Genomic DNA, 23,231 nt, shown 5'->3' with positions numbered 1-23,231 from the left:
GTCACACAGACCAGTTTCCTGGCCCTAAAATCCGTGTGCTCTGCCCACTCGCCCCTCCCTCCCTTCTGCTCCAACCCTCACAACCGCTGACCTTCCCACTGTCTGGAATTTGCCTTTTCCAGAATGTTGTAGAGCTGGAATCCTACAGCATGCAGCCTTTTCAAGCTGGCTAATTCGCTTAGCAATACACATTTAAGGATTTTCTAAGGATTTTTTGTGGCTTGATAGTCCGTTTCTTTTCACAGTTGAATAATACCCCTTGTATGGATGCATCACAGTTTGTTTATCCACTCACCTATTGAAGAACACCTCAGCCAATTTTTTTAGTCATTTTTTTATTTTAGATTTCTAATGTTAAAAACACCTAAATGTGCTTGTGCATCTGTGTGTATGTTTGTGATAGTTTGCCTTTATAAGCTACATGCTTTTAATTTTTTTCACTATTTAAATGTCCTACTTGAGCAAAAATAGAAATTAATATAAACCTGTGAAAAAATTAAAAGTTGATCAAAAGCTTTATCTAAAAAATAGAAACAATAGTAATTAGATATGATATTATTTTAAGGTGTATAAACAGATTAATATTTATCAGTTGAAATTTACGTGCATTTTTATAATTTGTAATATTCAATGGCTGGCTCCAGAATTGTCAATGCATTTTTCAAGGTTGAGTGAATCACTGGCAATATATTTCATAATTATTTCATAAATAAAATGAAATTATTAAAAACTCAGAGTTGCTGTTTCATATGAAATCACTTTTCTTTACCCTCTTCTCATCGGCCAGAATATATTGGGGATGATATATTGAATTTTCATTAAAAAATTAAGATATATAATGTAGAGTGGAATATTTATAGAAGATCAAGGAATGCGAAAAGCGTTAGAATCACAGCACATCTTTTCTTGACTGAGGTCCTTTAAAAATACACTTTTTTTATATTAGTGATATAAATATGCAGAATAATGATTATTACTCTGTGATCACCTCCATGATTCCATTGGGCAGACAACTAGATAGTGTCCCAGTATATTTTTCTCAAGTTTTAGTTTCATATGTTTTATAAAATATTAATTCTCTCCTCTTACCTAATGTTTATGCTTCCTGCTCCTAAGTTATAAAATTATAGACTTTTTAATATGGAAGCACATTAGAAACTGCACATCAAGAGCCATTCCTTTCAAAGATGATGATATTAGGACCAGAAAATTTCAGGATCCTGTAGAGTTAAACAACTATAAAATGACAAACTTTTGAGGAAGATGTTAGCTCAGGGCAAATCTTCCTCACCAAAAAAATGAATAAATAAAAGAAATTAGACATAGAAGTTTGATTGAAAGAAGAAAAATAGACTCGCCGCAATATTTGGAATTTAGAATGGCAAATTTTCACAAGGTTAATTGTGCTATTTATACTGAATTTGGTACTAAAAATATTGTACGAAAAGACAATTAAAATTCAGTCTGGTCAAAGGTTACGTGTAGATGTGACATGTTTCTTAGAACTAAATTATAATTCCAAGATGCTTACTGCTTTAAAGAGATAACACAAAGAGAATTTTATAATTTCATCTTACTTTAACTATAAAATAATTTTAATTTCTACTAATTAATTTTCAGGTTAACATATATTGATACCTTGCAAGAAAAAGAATTGTTATTTTTTCTCCACATCAGTGGAACGAGTAAATGAATACCCCCTTCTCTGCGTTATTCATTTCATAATTTGCAGTGGGGATTGCAGAATCAGAAAAACAGCTGAAGTAATCAGAATACTCTGTCTTCTCTATGGGGAAATACCAAAAATAATTGGTTGAGAGACTAACTCACTTTGTTAAAATTGATCCCAATGTACTAATTATAGTAAAAATTATATATGAAACTGCTTTGTGCATGTGTGTGTATTTTTGGCTATCTGTCATTCTTTACTACTAATGTCCAAGTTTAACAGGGTGGTTAATGGCAAACACTAGGAATTAGTGACAAGGCAGAGAAACTTCTGCAGGTTCGGTGAACTGCCTGCTGTCATCTTGAGAGGCTACAATATTGCTTTCCTTCTTCCAGAATGGAATTTTCCCTCAGAGTGATAAATGCCTAATCCATATATACAGATACTATGTTGTCTCTTAGGTTGGGTATATTTTTGTTGTTGTTTCAGGAAAATGTAAAGTATTCATTCCTCTTCATGTGGAAATCAATTGGCACTTGTATTGTGAACACGATTAGTCTTTTGAGATAAATATTTCTTCTGGTGCACAAAAATGCAGCTGTGTTGTTTATCATTTGAAAGCCGTGTTTTTGTGTATGTGTGTGGTGTGTGTGTGTGTGTTAATGTAATTAAACAAAGCAGCATTCAAGTAGCTATTTGTTTCGGGACACGTCATGACGTGACAGAAGGATTGCTCTGTTTTCATATATACCATCTTATTTTCAACAGAAAGAGATAAGAGCAAAAAAATTGAAGTGTACCATCCTCTGGAAGATTGTTTTCCTTGTCAGAACATGGGGTGGCAGGTTGGCCTACTGTCAGTTTCAGTTTTGACTCTGGGTTTGGTTGAGCCCTGGTTAAGATAGAAAAGATCAGTGCCTCCCTTCCAGGGAAATGAGCAAACCCCACATGCTCTGTAGCATTGATCTTGTGTGTACTCAGGAGGTTACTGCTGAGCTCCAGGAGGATTCTATTCAATCCTCTAGAACAAATGGATTACAGATAGAATTCTCCACAGCCACAGTGGAGAAGATCGTTAAGTTTTGGTAAAGAACTATGGTACACTAATTGGACTTTTACTTATGAAAGACATTCAAACCATGCTAACATTATTTTTTTTGCTTTTTTTTAGCTCCTGTTAATCCTCATTTGAGTAAGTATATTTTCACTTTAAAAATGGCACTGTATTTCATAATTAAGAAAAACAGAAAATGCATAAACATACAAAGATTATGTAGCAATTGTTTATATTTGGTTTAAAATGGAATGGCTTAGAAAACTGGCGTTAATGTGAATTTTAAATTTCAAAGGACATGGGTATAAAGACAAATTATTTAATATTGATAATTGTTTTTTATAAGTTTTGCTAAATATGGAGCCATTTTCCCCAACGTGCTTAACATTTGTCTTTCATGTAACTGTGGGATTATTTTTTCTTTTGTGGCATTGCATACATTTTTATTGCTATTACTTGTTTCTTTAATTTTCTTTCTTTGCCTTCTACATTTCACTCATAAAGACTATAGTTACTTAGAAACTTGGTATTTGAATGGTTTAATCAAGATTTTTTTCATGGATCACTATTCTATATCCCAATCATTTATGATGAAGAAGATAATCTGATCACCATCCTCTTGATAATACTTCACATTTAAATTAAGGATTGATTTTTGTCTCCTATTTTGTGCCTGGGAAAATATTGTTCTTGGCTAACAAAAGAATGGGCAGCCACCTTCGCACTTTTCCTCCCATCCATCCAGCATTCTCTATTCCCTGCATGTAGTGAAGAAACATCCAAGTCTTTTTTCTCATTTTACTTTATGTCCTTTTCTACAACAGCCTTTCACTGATTATATAACAAAGACCAAACTACAGAACCTCTGTTCTTGCTGTATTTTCTACCAAAGATCCTCTTTTGCTCCACTTCTGCATATCCAAATTATAATACTGAATTTTTTTTACAGATTTTTATTGTTTACATATTGCTTTCACACACAAAAATTCGATTAGTCATCACAAGGACTCTTTAATGTTATCAACCCTTTGAGGTTCATGTTTCTTATAAAGTTTAGCACAATTGCTTCTCCACCAAATATTACCTCTTTTTGATTTCCCACAGCAATTTATCTTCTTCCATGTGGTAAGCTATTTGTGATATTCTCATATCCTCCAGTAGATTATAAGATAGTTAAGAGCTGAATCTGTTTGTAATTTCTCCCTATATCTCACTATCTTTGTGTCTATCACAGCATCTCATGCTTAGCAGGTGTTCAATGATCATTTGTTAAAAGAACAAATACATGACAATTTCAAGATGAATTAATTACATAAATCAGATTCTCCCTGGCTTCTACCCAGGATATTGTTTGTGTTTAGTAATTACTATATTGATTATAACTCCTTTGGAGTTAAGTTCTCTGACTGTACCTTCAGTAGAAATATTTAAAACGAGTGTCACAGAAAGATAAAACTAGATACAGGAAAAAATTGACAAATATTTCAATTCAAGGAAAGATTTTTGAACAGCTTCTCTCTACTGAAAAAGATTGCATATATAAATATATAGTTGAAGGAGTGTGTGCCAACAGATTATTTCAATACAATTATAATAAGTACCATGAATTTTATGGCAAATCAGAAAGTATTCCAGAAGAGGTGATATTTGAGTGGGTCCTGAGTTGAATGGAGGTCCCATAGGGGAAGAAGTTGGGAAAGGTGTGCCTATCAGTGACATAAAGGTCGTGTTCAGATGAAAACTGAGCAAAGCTCAGTGCGTCTAGAGTACTACGTGCAAAAGTTACAGAAGCTGCAAGTGTGCCCTGAAGATGGACAACGTTAGTTAGAATTTGAACGCTTCTAAAAGCTTGAATCCTTTAGGTCACAGTTAGCGACTCTTCTTCCTCAGCAAGCATTTTACAAAATGTCCTCAAACAATGGCTTGGATTTTCTATTTTTAAATAATTTCCAGCTTAACTCTCTCTACCGGAGATTTCCACTGGCTGTATACTTTTTGATGTCTTAATGAATATTCACTATGGTAGAAGATGAGAGTTGTTTAGAATAAAGCCTTTTAGTAACCATCAGGCGGCGATTTCTCTAAGTTATCAGGAGTAACTATTTTTACGTTATTGACAGTTACATACATTTTCCCCTTATTAATTGATTTCTTTAACCTTGTTATTGCCTCCAGGTCCCAAACATGTATAAGAACAATGCTTTATCGAACAAAGCTATCGTTATAGATTCAAGTTTTTAATAAACTAGCCAGATATTACTCAGTAAGTGAGGAAAATAGGCCAACATGTGAAAGAAAGTCATGTTTTGTTTAGATTTTTGCTATGGAAAGTTCCCTTTCTTTCCCTCAGATAGACTGCTTGTATGTGAGATCTTCTTCTTAAATGCTATATTTTTAATTTTTGTCATTTATTTTCAAGGTATAATTTACATATGTTAAAATTCACCCCTGTCTGTCTGTAAGAAGCGTTGACCAATTCATCCAGTTGTGTGGTCATCACCCCAAGGTTCCATCAGCCCTGAATGTCCTGTGCTGCTCTGTGGTTAATCCTCAGCCCCTGCACCCAGCCCCTGGCAGACTTGTTTTCTCTTACTATAATTTTGCTATAAGATTTCAATTAGTTGCCATATACCTACTGTGTATTCTCCACATTTCATTAAAACATACCTTCCCACTAATTATACTGTTGGTGAAGTTGAGGAGAAAGCAAAAGTTAAGCAGGTCAGGAAAAAAAATCTAAACGAAGAAAAAATGTAATTAAAAAGATGAATTGCTTCTGCTATGATTCTGAATTATTTCTTAAAATGAAGAAAATACAGCCAAGTCTTACTTCTAACACGTTATTTGTAATTATGTATAATGAATTCTTATAATACCATGTAGCAATATTTCTTCCAGAAAAAGATTATTGACTTGATAATAAAGTTTAAAAATCTTTTAAATATATGTTGACTTAATTATAAATTATAGTTTATCTGAAACATCTAAATAGAAAAAAATGTAGAAACATGTTAGGATATATATTTAATAGGATAATAAATGTGATATGAGACTTCCTACATTGGCTGCAAATCAAACTAATCTTAAATGCTCTTTTGTGCTTTATCAACTTGTGTAGTCCTTAAGTTAGTTGATCCTAAATATCCACCTCCAAAATATCTAAAGAGTAAGTCCCTGAAACGTTTTCATAGTCTGGTTCTTCATTAGACTCAAAAAATTTACTTCTTAAATTTAAAAGAGGAAAGCTTTCTATTTATAGTTGATTAAAAAATCTTATGATTGAAGTTTTTAACTGAGAGGGAAGATGCTTCGTTGTGGAGAGAACCGTGCTGTGCAGGCTCCATGAGCACACTGGTCCTGCCTCATGCTTCTCCTACTCTGCCTGGTTCCTCACGAAGGGTGCCTGTGATTGGATGGTATTAATTGAAAAGAAAAAAAAAAGTGAAATGGGTTGAAATGAGTTCTGGGGTCTCAAGGATCTCAGCAATGGAGTTGGAATTTTCAGCTGTAAAGAGATTTCAAATTTTTTGGAAAGTGTATTTGGTCTGATTTAGGTTTTGAAGTCTGTAAAATTGTTAAAATTTAGAACTTTGGAAAATTACTTTTTGGACTCCTTTTGCTTTATATTAGATATTATGAGTGCAAAATGGCATATATATATGAGATATATATCTGTAATATAATAATACAAATGTATATATACATGAAAACCTTCATATCTCCAAGAAACCATTTGAAACTAAAAAAAAATTGCCGTAATAAGCTACTCCAAAATATCAGTCCGAAGTTAGAACTAATAGATTCATTAAAGTGGTGTGATACAAAATCAACATACAAAAAACAGTGGTGTTTCTATACACTAAGAATGAACTATCTGAAAAGGAAATTAAGAAAACAATCCTATTCATGATAGCAACAACAAAAAAAAATAAAATACTTAGGAATAAACTTAACCAAAGAAGCAAAAGACTGGCACACTAAAAATTATAACACACTGTTGAAGGAAATTGGAGAAGATGCAGATAAATGGAAAGACGTTCTATGTTCGTGGATTGGAAGAATTAGTATTCTTAAAATGTCCATACTACCGAAAGTGATCTACAGATTTAATGCAGTCTCTGTCAAAATGCCAATGGCATTCTTTACAGAAATAGAAAAAACAATGCTAAAGTCCATATGGAACCACAAAAGATCTCAAATAGCCACACAGTCTTGAGGAAGAACAAAGCTGGAGGCATCACACTTTCTGATTTTAAAATATATTACAAAGCTACAGTAATCAAAGGAATATGGTAATTGCATAAAAACCAATGTTTAGATCAATGGAGCAGAATAGAGAGTCAGAAATAAATCCATGAATTTACAGTCAGCTGATTTTCAGAAAGGGTTCCAAGAACACAGAATGGGGGAAAGATGCTCTCTTCATCTTTCCCCATTAACCCATCTTTTCCCATTCCCCAATAACCATTGTACACTCTTAGTGGGAATCTAAATTGGTACAGGCATTATAGAAAACAGTATGGAGGTTTCTTAAAAGGTTAAAAATAGAACTACCTCATGATCCAGCAAATCCCACTTCTGGGTATATCTCCAAAGGAAATGAAATCTTAATCTTGAAGAGATATCTGCAATGCCAAGTTCACCGCAGCCTGAGTCACAATAGCCAAGACATGGAAATAATCTGAAAGTCCATTGATGGATGAGTGGATAAAGAAATGTAGTATATACATACAATGCAACATTATTCAGTTTTAAAAAAGGTTATCCTGCCATTTGAGATAACATGAATGAACCTGGTTCATTATGATGAGTGAAATAAGTCAGACACAGAAGAACAAAAACTGCATGATCTCAGTTATATGTGTAATCTAAACAGTCAAACTCAGAAGCAGAGAGTAGAGTGGTGGCTGCCAAGAGCTGAGAGGGAGGAGGAAACTGGGAGATGCTGGTCAAAGGGTATAAACTTTAAGCCATACAAGATGAGTCAGTTCTACAGAGCTAATGTACAGCATAGTGACTATACCTAACTACTGTATCGTATACTTGACATTTGCCAAGAGGAGAGACGTTAAGCGTTCTCACCACAAAAAAAAAGATAATAGTAACTATGCGATCTGTGAAGTGATGCATATATGAATTCACTTGATTGTGTGATCATTTCAAAGTGTACATATATCAAAACATCAAGTTGTACACCTTAAATATATACAATTTTTATTTGTCAATTATATCTCAGTAAAGCTAAAAAAATAAAACATGCGTAAAGAGAGAACGTGAGTGTGAGAGGGCCGTTGGGCTGGAGGACCGGTGAGCATCAGCTTGCTTATCCTTGAGGTTTGTTCTTCCTTTACCGTATTGGGAAGGATTCAGGGAAATAAAGTAAACTTTTGGAGATATTTTAATGCAGAATATTTCAAATAGATTTATTTATTTCTGCGTAGCCCCTGAAACTCTGCCAAAATTGTGTTGTTATTAGAAAACTAGTGAAAAATTCAAGACCAAGTCAATATTCAGTTCTTTGTCTTTGTGAAAATCCTGGACCTCATTATCTCTTATTTTATGAGATCTTTTAATATTTAATATTATTACATTGACTTTTGATAAGTTTTTACAGATCAGTGCATTTTCATTATCTATCAAGATGTTCTTTATTTTAATAAACTTTTTTATGAGTACACTTCTTTGCATATATTTATCATTACCTCATATAAAGTCACAGGAAAATCATAAAATTATTATGGTCTTAAATAGTATTTTCGTTTCCACTTTGCGTGCTAACTTTTAATAAAATCTCTCCAGTGATAGGTTTCTTCACTGTAAAGATATATGTCGCAGAGGTGATGAAGAACCTGCTGAGATTACTTAGACGTCTTTGTCCAACGCGAATTACTGTCGTCTTATACCTTTTTCAAATGTATTGTAAACAACTTAATATAATATATAAATTAACCCAAATTATGAAAAATTTTAGGCGTATCCAAAATTTTCCCTTACATTCCAAGGGAAAACCCTCTATTTTATTTTTATTTGTAAATGCCAGTGGTTTTTTCCCTCCCTCCCTCCTTCCTTCTTTTCTTCTTCTCTCTTTCTATTATTTATCTCGATAAGAACACTTAACATGAGATCTACTTTCTTAACAGCTTTTTAAGCATACAATACACTATTGTTAACTACAGGCACGATGTTGTACAGCAGGTCTCCAGAACTGACTCATCTTGCATAATTGGAAGTTTATATCCTTTGATCAGCATCTCCCTATTTCCGTCTCCCCACAGCGCCTAACAAACATCATTCTACTCTCTGCTTCTCTGTGTTTGGATATTTTAGATGCCTCAAATACGGGTAATCATGCCATATTTGTCCTTGTATAACTGGCTTATTTTACTTAGTATAACATCCTCCAGATTCATAAATATTGTCATATATGGAAGGATTTCCTTTGTTAAGGCTGAGTAATATTTCATCATATGTGTATACCACATTTTATTTATCCGTTTATCTATTAATGGATATTTAGATTGTTTATATATCTAAACTATTGTGAATAATGCTGCAATGAACATGGGAGTGCTAATATCTCTTTGGGATAATGCTTTCAATTCTTTTGGATAAATACCTGGAAGTAGAATTACTGGATCATATGGTAGTTCTATTTTTTAATTTTTGAGGACCCTCTGTACTGTTTTCCTTAGTGGCTGTGCCATCTTACATTCCCACCAACAGTGTACAAGGATTCCAATTTGTCCACATCCTCAGCAAAACTCGTTATTTTTTGTTTTTTTGATAATAGCCATCCTAACAGATGTGAAGTAATATCTCATAGTGATTTTGATTTTCATTTCCCCAATAATTAGTGATGTTGAGCACATTTTCACATATCCGTATGTATTTTTCAGGAAATGTCTATTTAAATCCTTTGCCCTTTTTATTTTGTGGTGTGGAAGATTGGCCCTGAGCTAACGTCTGTTCCAGTCTTCCTCTATTTTGTATGGAGGATGCCACCACAGCATGGCTAATGACTGGCATAGGTCTGCGCTTGGGCTCTGAACCCGTGAAGTGGAGCACACAAACTTAACCATTACACCACTGGGCCGGCCCCTTTGCCTATTTTTAATCAGATTATTTATTTTTCTGCTTTGAGTTGCAGGAATTCCTTATATATTTTGGATATTAACCTTTTATCATATTATGTTTTGCAAATATTTTTTCCCATTCTGTAGTTTGCCTTTTCACTCTGTCACTTGTTTCCTGTGCAGAAGCTTTTTAGTGCAATATACTCCCACTTGTCTTTTTGTGCTTTTGCTGCTTGTGCTTTTGGTGTCATATGCAAAAAATCATTGCCAAGACCAATGTCATGAAGCTTTTCCCTATGTTTTCTTCTGAGAGTTTTATAGTTTCAGGTCTTACGTTTAAGTCTTTAAGCTATTTTGAGTTGATTTTTATATATTGTATAAGATAAGGGTCCACATTCATTCTCTTGCATGTAGATATCCTGTTTTCCCAACAACGTTTGTTGAAGAGACTTATCTTTCCCCATTGTGTGTTTTTGGCTGCTTTATTAAAGATCACTTAACTGTGTGTGCATGGCATTATTTCTAGGGTCTCTATTCTGTCCCATTTGTCTATATGTTTTTATGCCAGTACCATCCTCGTTTCCTTTTTTAAAATGAAAATTGAATATTTTTAAGGTATACAACATGATTATTTGATATATGTATGTATATACACATAGTGAAATGATTACTACAATCAAGGTAATTATCATTTGAACTCTATACGTAGTTACCATATATCTGTGTGATGAGAGGACCTGAAATATACTGTCAGCAAATTTTTAGTATTTGATACAGTATTATTAACTATAGTCATCATCTCTAGACTTATTCATCCTCCATAGCTGCAACTTTGTACCCTGTGACCAGCATCTTCTCGTTGCCCCACCTGCCTGCCCTAATAGAATAACCCTTTTCTACTCTCTGCTTCTACGTATTTGACTATTTTTTAAATTCCACATGTAAGTGATAGCATGCGTTTTTATTTTCTTTCTGTGTCTGCCTTATTTCACTTAGTATAAGCTCTTCCAGGTTTATCCATGTTGCTGCAAATGGCAGGATAATCGTTTTTAAGGCTTAATATCCCCTTATATATCTGCCACAATTTATTTATCCATTCATCCGTCAATCAGCACTTACATTGTTTCCATGTCTTGGTTATTGTAAATAATGCTTCAGTAGATATGAGCATGCACATATCTTTTTGAAGTACTGATTTTATTTCTTTTGGGTCTACATTCATAAGAGGGGTGCCTGGGTCATGTGGTAGTTCTATATTTAGATTTTTTAGGAACTTCCATACCATTTTCCACAATAGCTGTACCAGTTTACATTTCCACCAACAATGTATAAGTACCATACCCTTTTGATTACTGTAGCTTTGTAATATATTTTAAAATCAGTAAGTGGGATGCCTCCACTTTTGTTCTCCTTGCCCATAATTGTATTGGCCATTCGAGGTCTTTTGTAGTTCCATATAAATTTTAGGAATTTTTTTTCTACTTCTGTAAAAAAATACCATTGGCGGGGCCAGCCCGGTGGCGCAGTGGTTAAGTGTGCATGTTCCGCTTCTCGGTAGCCCAGGGTTCGCTGGTTCTGATCCCGGGTGCGGGCATGGCACCACTTGGCAAAAACCATGCTGTGGTAGGCATCCCATGCATAAAGTAGAGGAAGATGGGCATGGATGTTAGCTCAGGGCCAGTCTTCCTCAGCAAAAAGAGGAGGATTGGCAGTAGTTAGCTCAGGGCTAATCTTCCTCAAAAAAACCAAAAAATACCATTGGTATTCTCATAGGGATTCCATTGAATCTATAGATCACTTTGGGTAGTACGGACATTTTACCAATATTAATTCCTTCAGTCCAAGAACACATGATGCCTTTCCATTTATTTGTGTCTTCTTTAATTTCTTTCATTAATGTTTTGTAGTTTTCAATGTACAAGTCTTTCATCTCTTTGGTTAAGTTTATTCCTATTTTATTCTTTTCGATGCTATTTTAAATGGGATAGTTTTCTTAATTCCCTTTTTGGGGAGTTCATTGTTCATATAAAGAAGCACACAGATTAATTCAAGGGCATGAGCTCAACTTCTAGGCCTCTACTCCCAAGAATATCTGATAAGTCTGACCCACTGCAAGGGGAAAGGAGACAACTGAGAGTCTCTGTTCTTTAGATGATTTCATCTCTGTGAATTGCAGGGAATCTATACTCAGTGTGGACTTTATTATTTACTAGCTGAGCTTAGCCCAAGTTTTCTCCTCTGTGAGCTTCATGAGTCAGTATTACTGTAATTTAAAAGAGTTGTTCTGGGTTTGAGTGAAATAATAGAAACTATGTTTAATTTTTGTCAATTAAGAATAATTTTAATCTTTTGTCCAATGGACATTATCATCCCCTTTATTTACTCCTATAAAAGCAGGGTGCATTTCAGCAAGAAAACCCTTTGATGCCTAGAAACATTACTCCCTCCCTCATCCCAGGGACAGTTGAAGACAGCTCTCTCTGGGCTGGTTGTTGGATCTGAACTCAGCGTATGTCAGGCATCCCTGAAATCCCAGTCCTTTCACAGGGTCTTCATGACTTCTCTCCATTACTTCACTTCTAGTAAAGTTCAGGCATTTGACAAATTCACAATCAAATAAAGTATGCGAGATGACTACTTTTTACAGTACTTTGCCATCATCTTCCCCTAAGTAATTTCATTTGTGCAAATGTGTATATGCAGAAGCGTCTCCAGACGTGGTGTGAGCATTTATGACCTCACGGTGACAGCTTTAAGGTGCTCTCAGGTAAAGTAAAAGATCGTCTTCTGATTGGCAGTGTTGCTTGGATTTTCCCTGTACTTGAAAAATGAAAGGTGGGAAACTTGGGCCATAAGCGTGAATTATATTCTTTAATTTCAGTTATCCAGATATTTCAGAGGAAAATGGTTTGGGTTTAAATTCTCAAATAAGAGACTGATTTCTATATCAAGAGTATTTCTCTTTTTCATTAAAGTTGAAATCATTTTACGTTTGGTCGCAATCACATGCACCATCATGGCTCTGGTGCCATTATTGCAATCTCGCATTATTATTGCTGTGCTACATTTTAAGTTTTTCTTATAAGAATATTGTGATGTTTGTATTCATTTAATTAATATTAATCACATTCATTAAAATTTGTTAACAGGAGAATTTCACTGTGGATTTGAAGATGGTAACATTTGTTTGTTCACCCAAGATGATACGGATAATTTTGACTGGACAAAGCAAAGTACTGCAACAAGAAATACAAAATACACTCCAAACACGGGACCTAACGCTGATCGTAGTGGCTCCAAAGAAGGTAGGAGGGTCTGACATGGTGTGTTCATAACAATCGTACTCCAGCCTTGGCCTTTGAGAAACGCCCTTAGTATGAAATGCAAGAGTGTACTTAGCTACAGATTTGAAGTTGGTGGAATAAAACATTAAATTTTCTATGTACAGTATCAATAATTCAGATTTTTCAAAGTTTGTAGACATTAATTTTCCCTCAGAACTCGTTGAAATACATAGTTGAGAGATTAGGAATTTTTTTTTTGATATTTCAAGTCTAAAATTCCAATTTTGTCTGAAGCTTTTATATATTTTAAACAATTTATCTTTACTTATATAGATCATTTACTTTTTATATTAGTATCCATATACAGATTTTATAGATGAGGTGCAAACCCTCCTGTCAATTTTTACTTCATATGAAAATTCCAAAACTTCTGAGTAATTTCAAATTTCATGTCATCCCTAATAATAATGTGTTTAAACATTGTATTTTGTCTTTTTAAAGGTTTTTATATGTACATTGAGACGTCTCGGCCCAGATTAGAAGGTGAAAAGGCTCGACTTCTCAGCCCTGTTTTCAGCATAGCTCCCAAAAACCCATATGGACCCACGAACACTGCATATTGTTTCAGCTTCTTTTATCACATGTATGGACAACATATAGGTGAGATGGCAAGAATTACTCTGTTTCTTCTAAAGTAAATCATAACTAAAGAGTAAAGGTTCCAAACAACACCGTGAAATCTGTTTTAGTCAAAGGATACCATCATTGACTTTTAAATTACTTGCCTGAAAATTGCAAAATAAGATGCTAAGAATGTTCCCCCATGGTATCCTAGTTTCCCAAATTAAGATTAGAATTTGAAATTTTGGAGCATTACCTGCCTCCTCTGGAATTCTAATCACGTAGACCGCCAATGGGTTAAGTTATTTTGAGATCTTGTGGAATTAATATCAGAATAATTTAGGCTGCTTCTTTCCAAAGAAATCTGAATAATGACTCAGTGTGTATCAATGATCATGAAAAGGAGTATTGTCGTATTTGGAAGATGAGTGCTTTTAGCACCATCTACACATTTGGAACACTGGTGTGATATTTTCCTGTTTATGAAATATGCCTAACACGCCTAGCAGGATTTAAGAACATCCTTGGTCCTGAAGAAGATGCAAAGGTAAAGACACACTCCTGCCCTTAGAGCCCTTGCACAGTGATGGAGGCTGAGATGAGTAAAGACGCCAGCTCGCAGAATACCACATAATCTAGAGAAAGAACATAGCAAAACTGATCATATGGGTCTATAATTCTTTATGTGAAAATCTAAAATCAAAAAGACCAAACACAAATTTTTTTAATTTAATTATTTGGCAGCATGTGCTGACTCATCTACGTGTGTTAGACTATAAGACTTGAACTGATATGAGCCTATTTATAGTCTGTATGTATCCAAATGAGTGTGAATATTTTTGTACTATTTGCAGCAGAAATATTACTACATTTAATTATGGGATCCTCTACCAGATCCTTTCGGGGATGTCACATAATATACAAGATATAGGCTATTTTGACTTTCTAAAATAAGACAAAGTTGTGAATGGTGAAGCATATCTAGCCCCAGAAAGCTTGGATGAGAGGTTATGGATCTGTACTCCATTGAAGAATAGGTCAGTGCTTTAGGACAAAGGAAAACATTTCTCTACGAAGGGAGGTACATTTTCAATAGACAGAGGTGAACACAGGGAGGATTAAGGCCCTGGTCATGAGGAAGCAAGACGCAGGAAGTTAAGATGACATTGTGTCTTGACATAAATTAATAAAACTAAAAATATAAATACATTTACATAAACTAATAAAATTGTGCACGAGATATATGCCAGCTACTGTACTATTTAAATGAAGTAATCCTCATAACAAGTTGATAAAAATGAGTATCACTATTCGTCTTTACGGTGGAGAAAGCTGAACCACAGAGAGTTCGTATGAATTGCAAGAAAGTGGTGATGCTGATATTCATACTTAAGCCACACTGTTAAGTGTTCTTCAAAGTGGGGCAACAGGTGACGAGCCTGGAAGGATAGCTCTTGTGCGTTACAAATGCCCTCAACGTGAAGTCAGGAAACCTGGGTGGGCGCTTAACGTAGCAGTCAGTCACTGGAAGAGTTTAGAGACGTCACTTAAAATGTCTACATCTTGGTCTCTTCATCTGTAAAATAGAAACAACTCCTATTTTGGAAATTTGTAGTTCAAGATAAACGAGATAACATTTATAAAATCTTCCGTCAGATGGTAGACATTCATAATCTTAAGTTACTTTGAATCTCAAATAGCAGCAGTAACAGCAATAATAAAGTAATAGCTAATGTTTCTGGAGTACTCATCTTGGACCAAGACACTGCTCCTAATGCATCACAGATTATTCCTCTTAATTTTCACAATAAAGATTTGTGCTAATTAAGATCCTTATCCTGTTTCATTGATAAGGAAATTGAAATACAGAGAACTTTAATTATCACCATATCGTAGCTGATAAGTACTGAAGCCATGATACTGCTCTGGGAAGCTGGATTCAGTGTCCGCCTGCTTCACCGCTCCACAGGGAGAATTATTGGAATGTCAGGAAAGCTTAGCTATTTAATAGTCGGGGGAAGTTATTACAGATTTTGTGCAGACAGTGAGCATAAGATTTTTGATTTGGGAAGATAAAGCCTATCAGGCTGGCTAAAGTCATTGAGAAACAGAAGAGAGACTGGAAAAGCAGTTGGAAAGTGAGCATAGTCACGTCCTCACTGAGGCCTGCGCTATGAAAGGAAGTCAGTCTCCACACGATTGCCAGCTGTCCTATTTGCACGAGATCACTATCTTCCTACAAAGGTGGGGTTAGCTCAACTCCAGTTCTTCCCTTTAGTGGATCGGGTGTATTTAACTTACTCTGTAGTTTGAATATATTTCATGGACTTTCTTTCTCGTCTTCAAATTTACCTTGCAACAGGCACATTTTTAGTTGGTTTTTAAATAAATAATTCTATCAATATTTTGAATTACTTTATTGAGGAAATTTGTATCTACCTTATTTATGAGTCTCCCTCTCAAAATTTCTTCGTATTTGCGTTGAGTCCCGAGATAATTTTAACACACTTTTAACTTTGCACTTGTTTTTCATATCCTCTTTGTTGTCCATGGGTGTCCAGATGAACTCTGCTAGTTTTATTCTGATTATTTCAGAGAGAAGGCAGTTCTCCATTTCTTCCATGTTCTCATACATTTGCCACATTGATACCTGTGCCATTTCTCTGCTTCATCAGATGGTTGAAGGTTGTAGGCATCAGGTCTGTCACTTGTGTCCCTCTCAGCAGGGTACGATCATGTTGCACTAAAATCTAGGCAAAATATCTGTTCCGGACATTGACTAATCAATTAGGACGAGATGAGCTGCCTCATTAGGGAGATGCTGCCTGTAGCTGAAACCTTCCCTCTTTGCAAATATTATTCTAAGACACTCATTCATCTGTAAACCTGGGGGGCATCTATAGTCACTGGTTTTACAAATTACATTCTCAGTTTTATTCATTCTTTTGGAAACCCAGATTCAAAAATGATTTGTCCTGGATTTCTAATAGCTTAATTGCAGTTACTATTCTTGGGTAACCATAAATAATCCTTGCTATTTTAGCTGTGACTAACAGGCAATGTATCATTGAGAAGCGTCATAATTTTTTAATAGTACAAAAATGGGTGATCAGTTATACATTACTTAGAAAGGAGATTCCTCTTTGAAACAAAGTCAAATATGTTACATTACTTATCTATTGCTGTGTAAGAAATTTCCCCCAAATTTTGTGACTTAATACAATGACCATTTGTTATGTCACCGTTTCTGTGGATCAGGAAGATGGGTATGGCTTAGCTGGGTGCCTGTAGCTCAAGCTGTCATGAGGTTGCAGACAGGCTGTCAGGCAGGACCGCAGTCTAATTTGAGAACTCCGTTGGGGAGGATATACTTCTAAGCCCACTCACTAAGTTTTTGCCAGGCCTCACTCCCCCACAGGGGTTGGACAAAGATATTGATTTCCTAGTGGCTGTTAGCCGGAGACTTCTCTCAATTCCTCACATGTGGACATCTCTATAGGACTGTTTCATGCAACACGCTTCCTCCAAAGCAAGCAGTTCCCCAGAGAGAGCAAACACATGCCCAAGGCTTTAGGTAACCTCATCTTCGAAGTGACATCCCAGAACTTCTGCCTTAGTCTCTTTATTATAATTGAGTTGATGATTCCAACCCACACTCAAGGCGAGGAAAACAGGAGGTTGAAATCATTGGGAGGCGTCTTAGAGGTTGTCTGCCACACTGGTACAATTTCTTGTAAGTTCAAGGTTTCATCAAAATTGATTGAAGAAAAAAACTAAACGAAGGCTACAATGTGTTAACTTTAAACTCACTGTTGATGTTTATGTACATGATACAATATCTGGCTATTGGCAATAATATAAGATGATTTCAGCAATCCTTTGGCTACTAGTAGGCATTTTGACTTTTGACTAACCAACTGAATTTCTAATGTTCTTGCAAAGAAATCGAATCTCATATGAGGTCGCTGAATATGACAAAAGCTCAGTAAAATAGGTACTTCATTTATTGCTAGATCAGTAAAACAGCTACTTCATTTCTAGAAAGAAGAACGTGGGATATAAGCATCATATCATACTAGGAAATTAAAGATAACAATACAAAATCACTTAGGAATACGTTTATGGAACTTGGTAAGAATGGCTCACTGAAGTTGAGGCTCTAGAAAGCTAATTTCACTATGGAACACATGGGAGGCAAGGAGAAGGGGTTTGTTAACGAAGTCTATTCTCATGAATCTGGAGGGTGAGGAAGGAGTGATAAGTGGAGAGAAGTGGGGCTGGAGAAGGGCCTATTTTAAGAGGAAAAAGAGATAATAGAAAGGGTAAGTTTAGAGACACAAAAATAAAAGGGAAGGAAGTTTCCTGAAAAGATGGGAATTTGGAGCTGGGGTCATGAATTAGCCTTGAAGAGGAGAACCAATGTCACTTCCACTGAGGTGGGAAGGAAATAAGTAAAAGTGTGGCTTCCGATGCATTCCTAGATGCCAGAACAGCAAACAGACATGAAATTTGCCTTCCTGCCAGTCTCTATTTTCTCTGTAAGATAAATGAAAAGGTTGTGTTTTGAAAGAGGAAGCCGTTTTCAAAAAGTGTGGACGGCAGCAGATACTGCTCAACCAGATAGAGAGAGGTGGAGAGGCTGGCGATCAGGTCACAGTCCTGTGCGTTTTGAACTGCATTTTAGAATATGATGCTCAGTTTGCCTCCCTGCCATGTCTCGCGTACAGTACTGAATTAGCCTGGTAATTGATTTCCCTGGTATCTCTTTGGCCCATAGTTTCTGGGGGTAAAGATTATTCTCTACAACTAGTAACATAGCGACCTCAAGGATATATGCCTTTCTGGCATCTCCTTGGGGCAGCTCCATAGTTTATTCCAGCCATACACGAGATTCCCCAGCTCGAGCTCTGTTGTATCTGGGGCCTCTTCGTAGGCTGTATCCTTGGTCCTGCTGACTGCATGCTTGAGATGAACAGAAACAATGTTTCTCCCCATCACATGGTACCCTGCAGAGGTAAATGTTTATTTGACCACTCCATAAATATTTATTAAGTGAATGAATAGTTTTTAAATCATATAGATAGAGTCAGTATTTCTCCTCTTTAATCATCTAGGTAACGCATACTCTTCCTTCAAAATCCAAGTCAAGGACATCGCTGAAATTCTTCCCCATCCGCTCTGCTCCTTCACTTCCTATAGCAGCTACTGCACATCTCCGTCCTAATATTTGTCACCCTCACCCCGGCTAGGCTGTGGGCACCTTGAGACAGTAATCATGATTTATTTATATTTTATCCTCTGGAAGAGCAAATGCTCAATAGATTTAAAGAAATAATCCAGACTAGATTCTTTAACTGCTGAATGTACTGGAAGAGTAACAAAACAAGGGGAAGCGAAAATATGCAGTTTAGGTGGGAAACAGAGGGTAGTTTCATCAAAACCTTTTAGGATAGGATGGGGGAAAAAATAGAAGTTAAATCATTGACTTAGCTTGAATTTGAATCTAAGTGCCCTGGCAGCTAAATCGTAGAGGAAAGCAAACGTGTTGCCTATTTCTTAATTAATTCAGAGGGAAATTTATCTTTAGAAAAGTACTCTTAGTATTGTGTAAAAGTTCTCTTTGTATCTATAAGCAACATAGATACTGCTACACTCTTAGCAATATCTTCACTTAGTACTTTAGAAAGATATAAAACATAATCAAATAAAAATTTTATATATTGACAGACCATAACACATTAGAGAATAAAACTTATGTTTTGAGCTGAAATATTATGGTCCATGATGATCTAACAAAATGTTGAAATAGAATTTAATGAATCAAATTCACCTCTAATTAGGTTTCTCTAAATAAGATGTCTCAGGTTTTCTTTTAGCAAGAGTTGGATTAAAGGTTTCTCGGTGCTGGCATTCAAAGATTTTAAACTGGGGACTTCAATGTTTTTATATAAGACATGGAGAAGGTGAAGTTGATAATCTTCTGCATGGTTTTAGGAGTCTGATTTTTATTCTCATTTTGGTCAAAGATCATATTTCTTCTGATTAGAGTTTTCAAAAATCAAGATTCTTTCTTATATCTCAAATATGGTCCTTAAAATAGGAAATCCGCTGACATATCTTTTCCTTGCAGTTAGACATCACATGAGAGACAGTTTGAGCCTGAAAAAATTCGTAAGATGAGGTGCCATTGTTTTAGGGCCTTGACTACACTGACTACAGAAAGAGTCTCAGCAGAATAAATACGTAATTTTGAGATACTTGCGTTCTGATAAATTCTCAGAATTGCATTCCTTGCAAGAGACAACTCCCAGGTGGCTGAGGGCAGAGATGAGGTTGTTCAGTGTTCTGCATTTAGATATTAGAGAATAGCTACCGAACCGTGCACTGTTTGACAGTAGTTGGTATTAAGCCACTCTCCTGTTAGGAATTAGTCAGTGCTCTCACTGAAGTTCTGTTTGCATTTAAGACTGATAACACCAGTGTCATCAATATGGAAATAAAGCAGTAAGTGGAAGACATTCATTCAGTGAACTGCTTTGTTAAATTAAGAGGTTTTTTTTTTTTTTTTTAGTTTCAGGTGTATAACATAGTGATTCAACATTTATTTCCACAGATTGATTAACCTGATAAGACTAATAACTGTCTGTCATCATATAAAGTTATTACAATATTGTTGACTATATTCCCTGTGTTGTACGTTACGTCTCCATGACTTATTTATTTTATGACTGGAAGTTTGTACCTCTTATCTCCTTCACCTGTTTCACCCTTCCTGCCTCCCTCTCATGACCGCCAATCTGTTCTCTGTATCTATGAGTCTGTTTCTATTTTGGTTTTTTGGTTCATTTGTTTGGTTTTTTAGATTTTACATGTAAGTGAAATCCTATGGTATTCTTTCTCTGTCTGGCTTATTTCACTTAGCATAATACCCTCTAGATCCATCCATGTTGTCACAAATGAGAGAATTTCATTCTTTTTTATGGCTGAGTAATATTTCATTGTATACGTACATCACACCTTCTATTTTTCTACCCATTGACACTTAGGTTGCTTCCATATCTTGGCTATTGTAAATAACGCTGCAATGAACATAGGAGTGTGTGTATCTTTGATTGATTTATTTATTTTCTAAGTCTGTGTCAGTCCTCTACCTGTTGCCTGAAGATCCATTCCTCACCCTGCCCCTTCTCAGCTCAGTATTTTGCCTCTGCAGAATGTGTTTCTCAGGCTCCCCTGAGAATTGCGTTTCCATTGGATGCAGCTAAGTGATGAGAGATTGGAGGGTTAGGAGGGGAGAAGACAGGGCATTGCTCTCCTCCCGCACAGTCTTAGGTGGCATGTCTGGGAGCAGCTGTACCTCCCTGAGGCTCCAGCTCCTACCAGACAGACCTGAGACGGTTCCAGCTTCTGTCAGGTGGAGGGGGACTCAGGTCTCAGGTGGGGCTTCTTCTCTTTGTCCCCAGACTAAGGGCAGTAGTGGCTTCCTACTGTTGCTAATCTCTAGGTTTATATCTTTTTAAACTAGTGTTTTTGTTTTTAATTCAGAAGATTTTTTTGGCTATGTCTCCTCAGGCAAAGGAAACAAAAGCAAAAATAAGATAATGGGACTACATCAACCGAAAAACTTTTGCACAGTAAAGGAAACCATCAACAAAACAAAAAGGCAACCTACTGAATGAGAGAATATATCTTCAAATGATATCTCTAATAAGGGGTTAATATCCAAAATATGTAAAGAACTCATACAACTTAATGTCAAACAAACAAATAATCCAATTAAAAAATGAGCAGAGGATCTGAATAGACATTTTTCCAAAGAAGACATACAGATGGCAAACAGGTACATAAAAAGATGCTCAACATCTCTAATCCTCAGGGAAATCCAAATCAAAGTCACCATGAGACATCCCCTTACACCTGACAGAATGACTATTATCAAAAAGAGAACAAATAACAAATGTTGGAGAGAATGTGGAGAAAAGGGAACCCTCATGCACTGTTGGTGGCAATGTACATTGATGCAGCCACTGTGGAAAACAGGATGGAGGTTCCTCCAATAATTAAAAGTAAGACACATTTTTAAATGGGGGGGGTAGATAGAATCCATCCATGATTTATTATCATTTATAATCAAAATATTGTTACAGATGCTTGTCACAGACCCTACACAGACCCATGTGTAATACCTGGTGCATTGTGTTTACTTTATAAGTCTCTGGTTGTGAACCACCAACTACGCTTACATTTAGTTTCCCCCTATTCAATTGCTCATTGATAATGGTGCCTCAGACAATGGATAGAAGAAGCTAGGATGTTTGAAAAAAGTTATGACTGAGAAAGGCTACTGTTGCAAATACACATCTCATTTACAGTGTAATTAATAATGTAATTCCATTAATTGAATTAATGGTAAGCAAATAAGTGAACTGCTTTGTTTCTCGCCCAGGGTGCCAACTTTTTAAACTAACTTCATTGCAAGTATAGATTTCTTGTGATGAACATTTTTGCCTTTAGGTCTTGAGTTCACTCAGTTCCGTTTGATAGGATGAATGGCACACGCTTTGTGCCTCATGGTGATCAGGGCTCTATAGAGGACAAAAGAGAATTATGGTAAACGATTCTTAGCCATCAAATAATTTTTCATCTCTTTGGGGTAATAAATTACTGAATAAAATAAAAGTCAGAAAGTCATATACATCACAATGAGTGACAGGCCCATGCTCTGGGTGAACAAGGGAGAGAACACGGAGAACAGCAAAGTTAAAGTTTCCGTGGAAGAAAAGAAACAAAAACCATCTTCCAAAAGAGGTAAGCGGTAAGCAGAAGGCCAAGGTTAGAGCATGTGAGAGAGTGTGAGAAGGAGCCGCGGTGTGAGGGTGGAGAATGCTCTTCTTAGGGCTAGTGGGGAGGGTGGCAGCACCGACAGTGATGACATCTACGTAAAATCTACACATATCAGAGAAACAAAGCCTGATGAAAGCTGTGTTTCAGGAAAATTTATTGGCCACTGATGTAGAGATTCAGCTGGATACAAGAAGGCATGGTAATGACTGAAGAAAATGAATTGACATTTTTTAAGATACCATTCTAATTATATATTGAAACAATAATAACAATGGATGCATGCAGCCATTTCTATTCAAGCAGAAAATAATGATTTTATAATTTCCCATTTTGTCTGTGTGTATAATACAAATGATGCTAACAATTACCTATCAATAGACATAGCTCTTGCCTGGAGCTAGATGATTTTGGCACATCCTTATCTTTCTTGAAATGTGAAACTCACATTAATGAGCCTGTATACTGATTAGGATAAAAATGTGATTTACATGCAAGTGACCCCCAGGCCTTGGAGTAAACCAAGTTACAAATTAATTTATATGAACTTGGTAATTTCAAGTATCTCTAGGAAATATGTATGCATATTTTAGGACATATATTTAAATTATTCACCTAAAATATATAAAATACATATTTATAATAAAATAGTTAGAAATAAAATTATGTTAAGGACTTCTTAAAAGAAA

General features: G+C 35.6%; 1 protein-coding gene across 6 annotated transcripts in view; it reads left to right on the top strand.

Moving 5' to 3' along the window:
• Nucleotides 1-23,231, top strand: part of MDGA2 (MAM domain containing glycosylphosphatidylinositol anchor 2) — a 782,115-nt gene that overhangs the window by 733,667 nt on the left and 25,217 nt on the right. For all 6 annotated transcript variants that reach the window (XM_023624618.2, XM_070275008.1, XM_070275000.1 and 3 more), the window contains 3 exons: nt 2,841-2,861; nt 12,946-13,101; nt 13,582-13,740. In XM_023624618.2, the coding sequence (XP_023480386.1) occupies nt 2,841-2,861; nt 12,946-13,101; nt 13,582-13,740 (336 nt within the window). The remainder of the gene's footprint in view (nt 1-2,840; nt 2,862-12,945; nt 13,102-13,581; nt 13,741-23,231) is intronic.

This window comes from Equus caballus, chromosome 1 (genome assembly GCF_041296265.1).
Source record: "Equus caballus isolate H_3958 breed thoroughbred chromosome 1, TB-T2T, whole genome shotgun sequence".
NCBI classification, from domain to species: domain Eukaryota; kingdom Metazoa; phylum Chordata; class Mammalia; order Perissodactyla; family Equidae; genus Equus; species Equus caballus.
The sequence above is the reverse complement of the archived record's forward strand: the minus strand, read 5'-3'. Positions and strand labels throughout refer to the sequence as shown.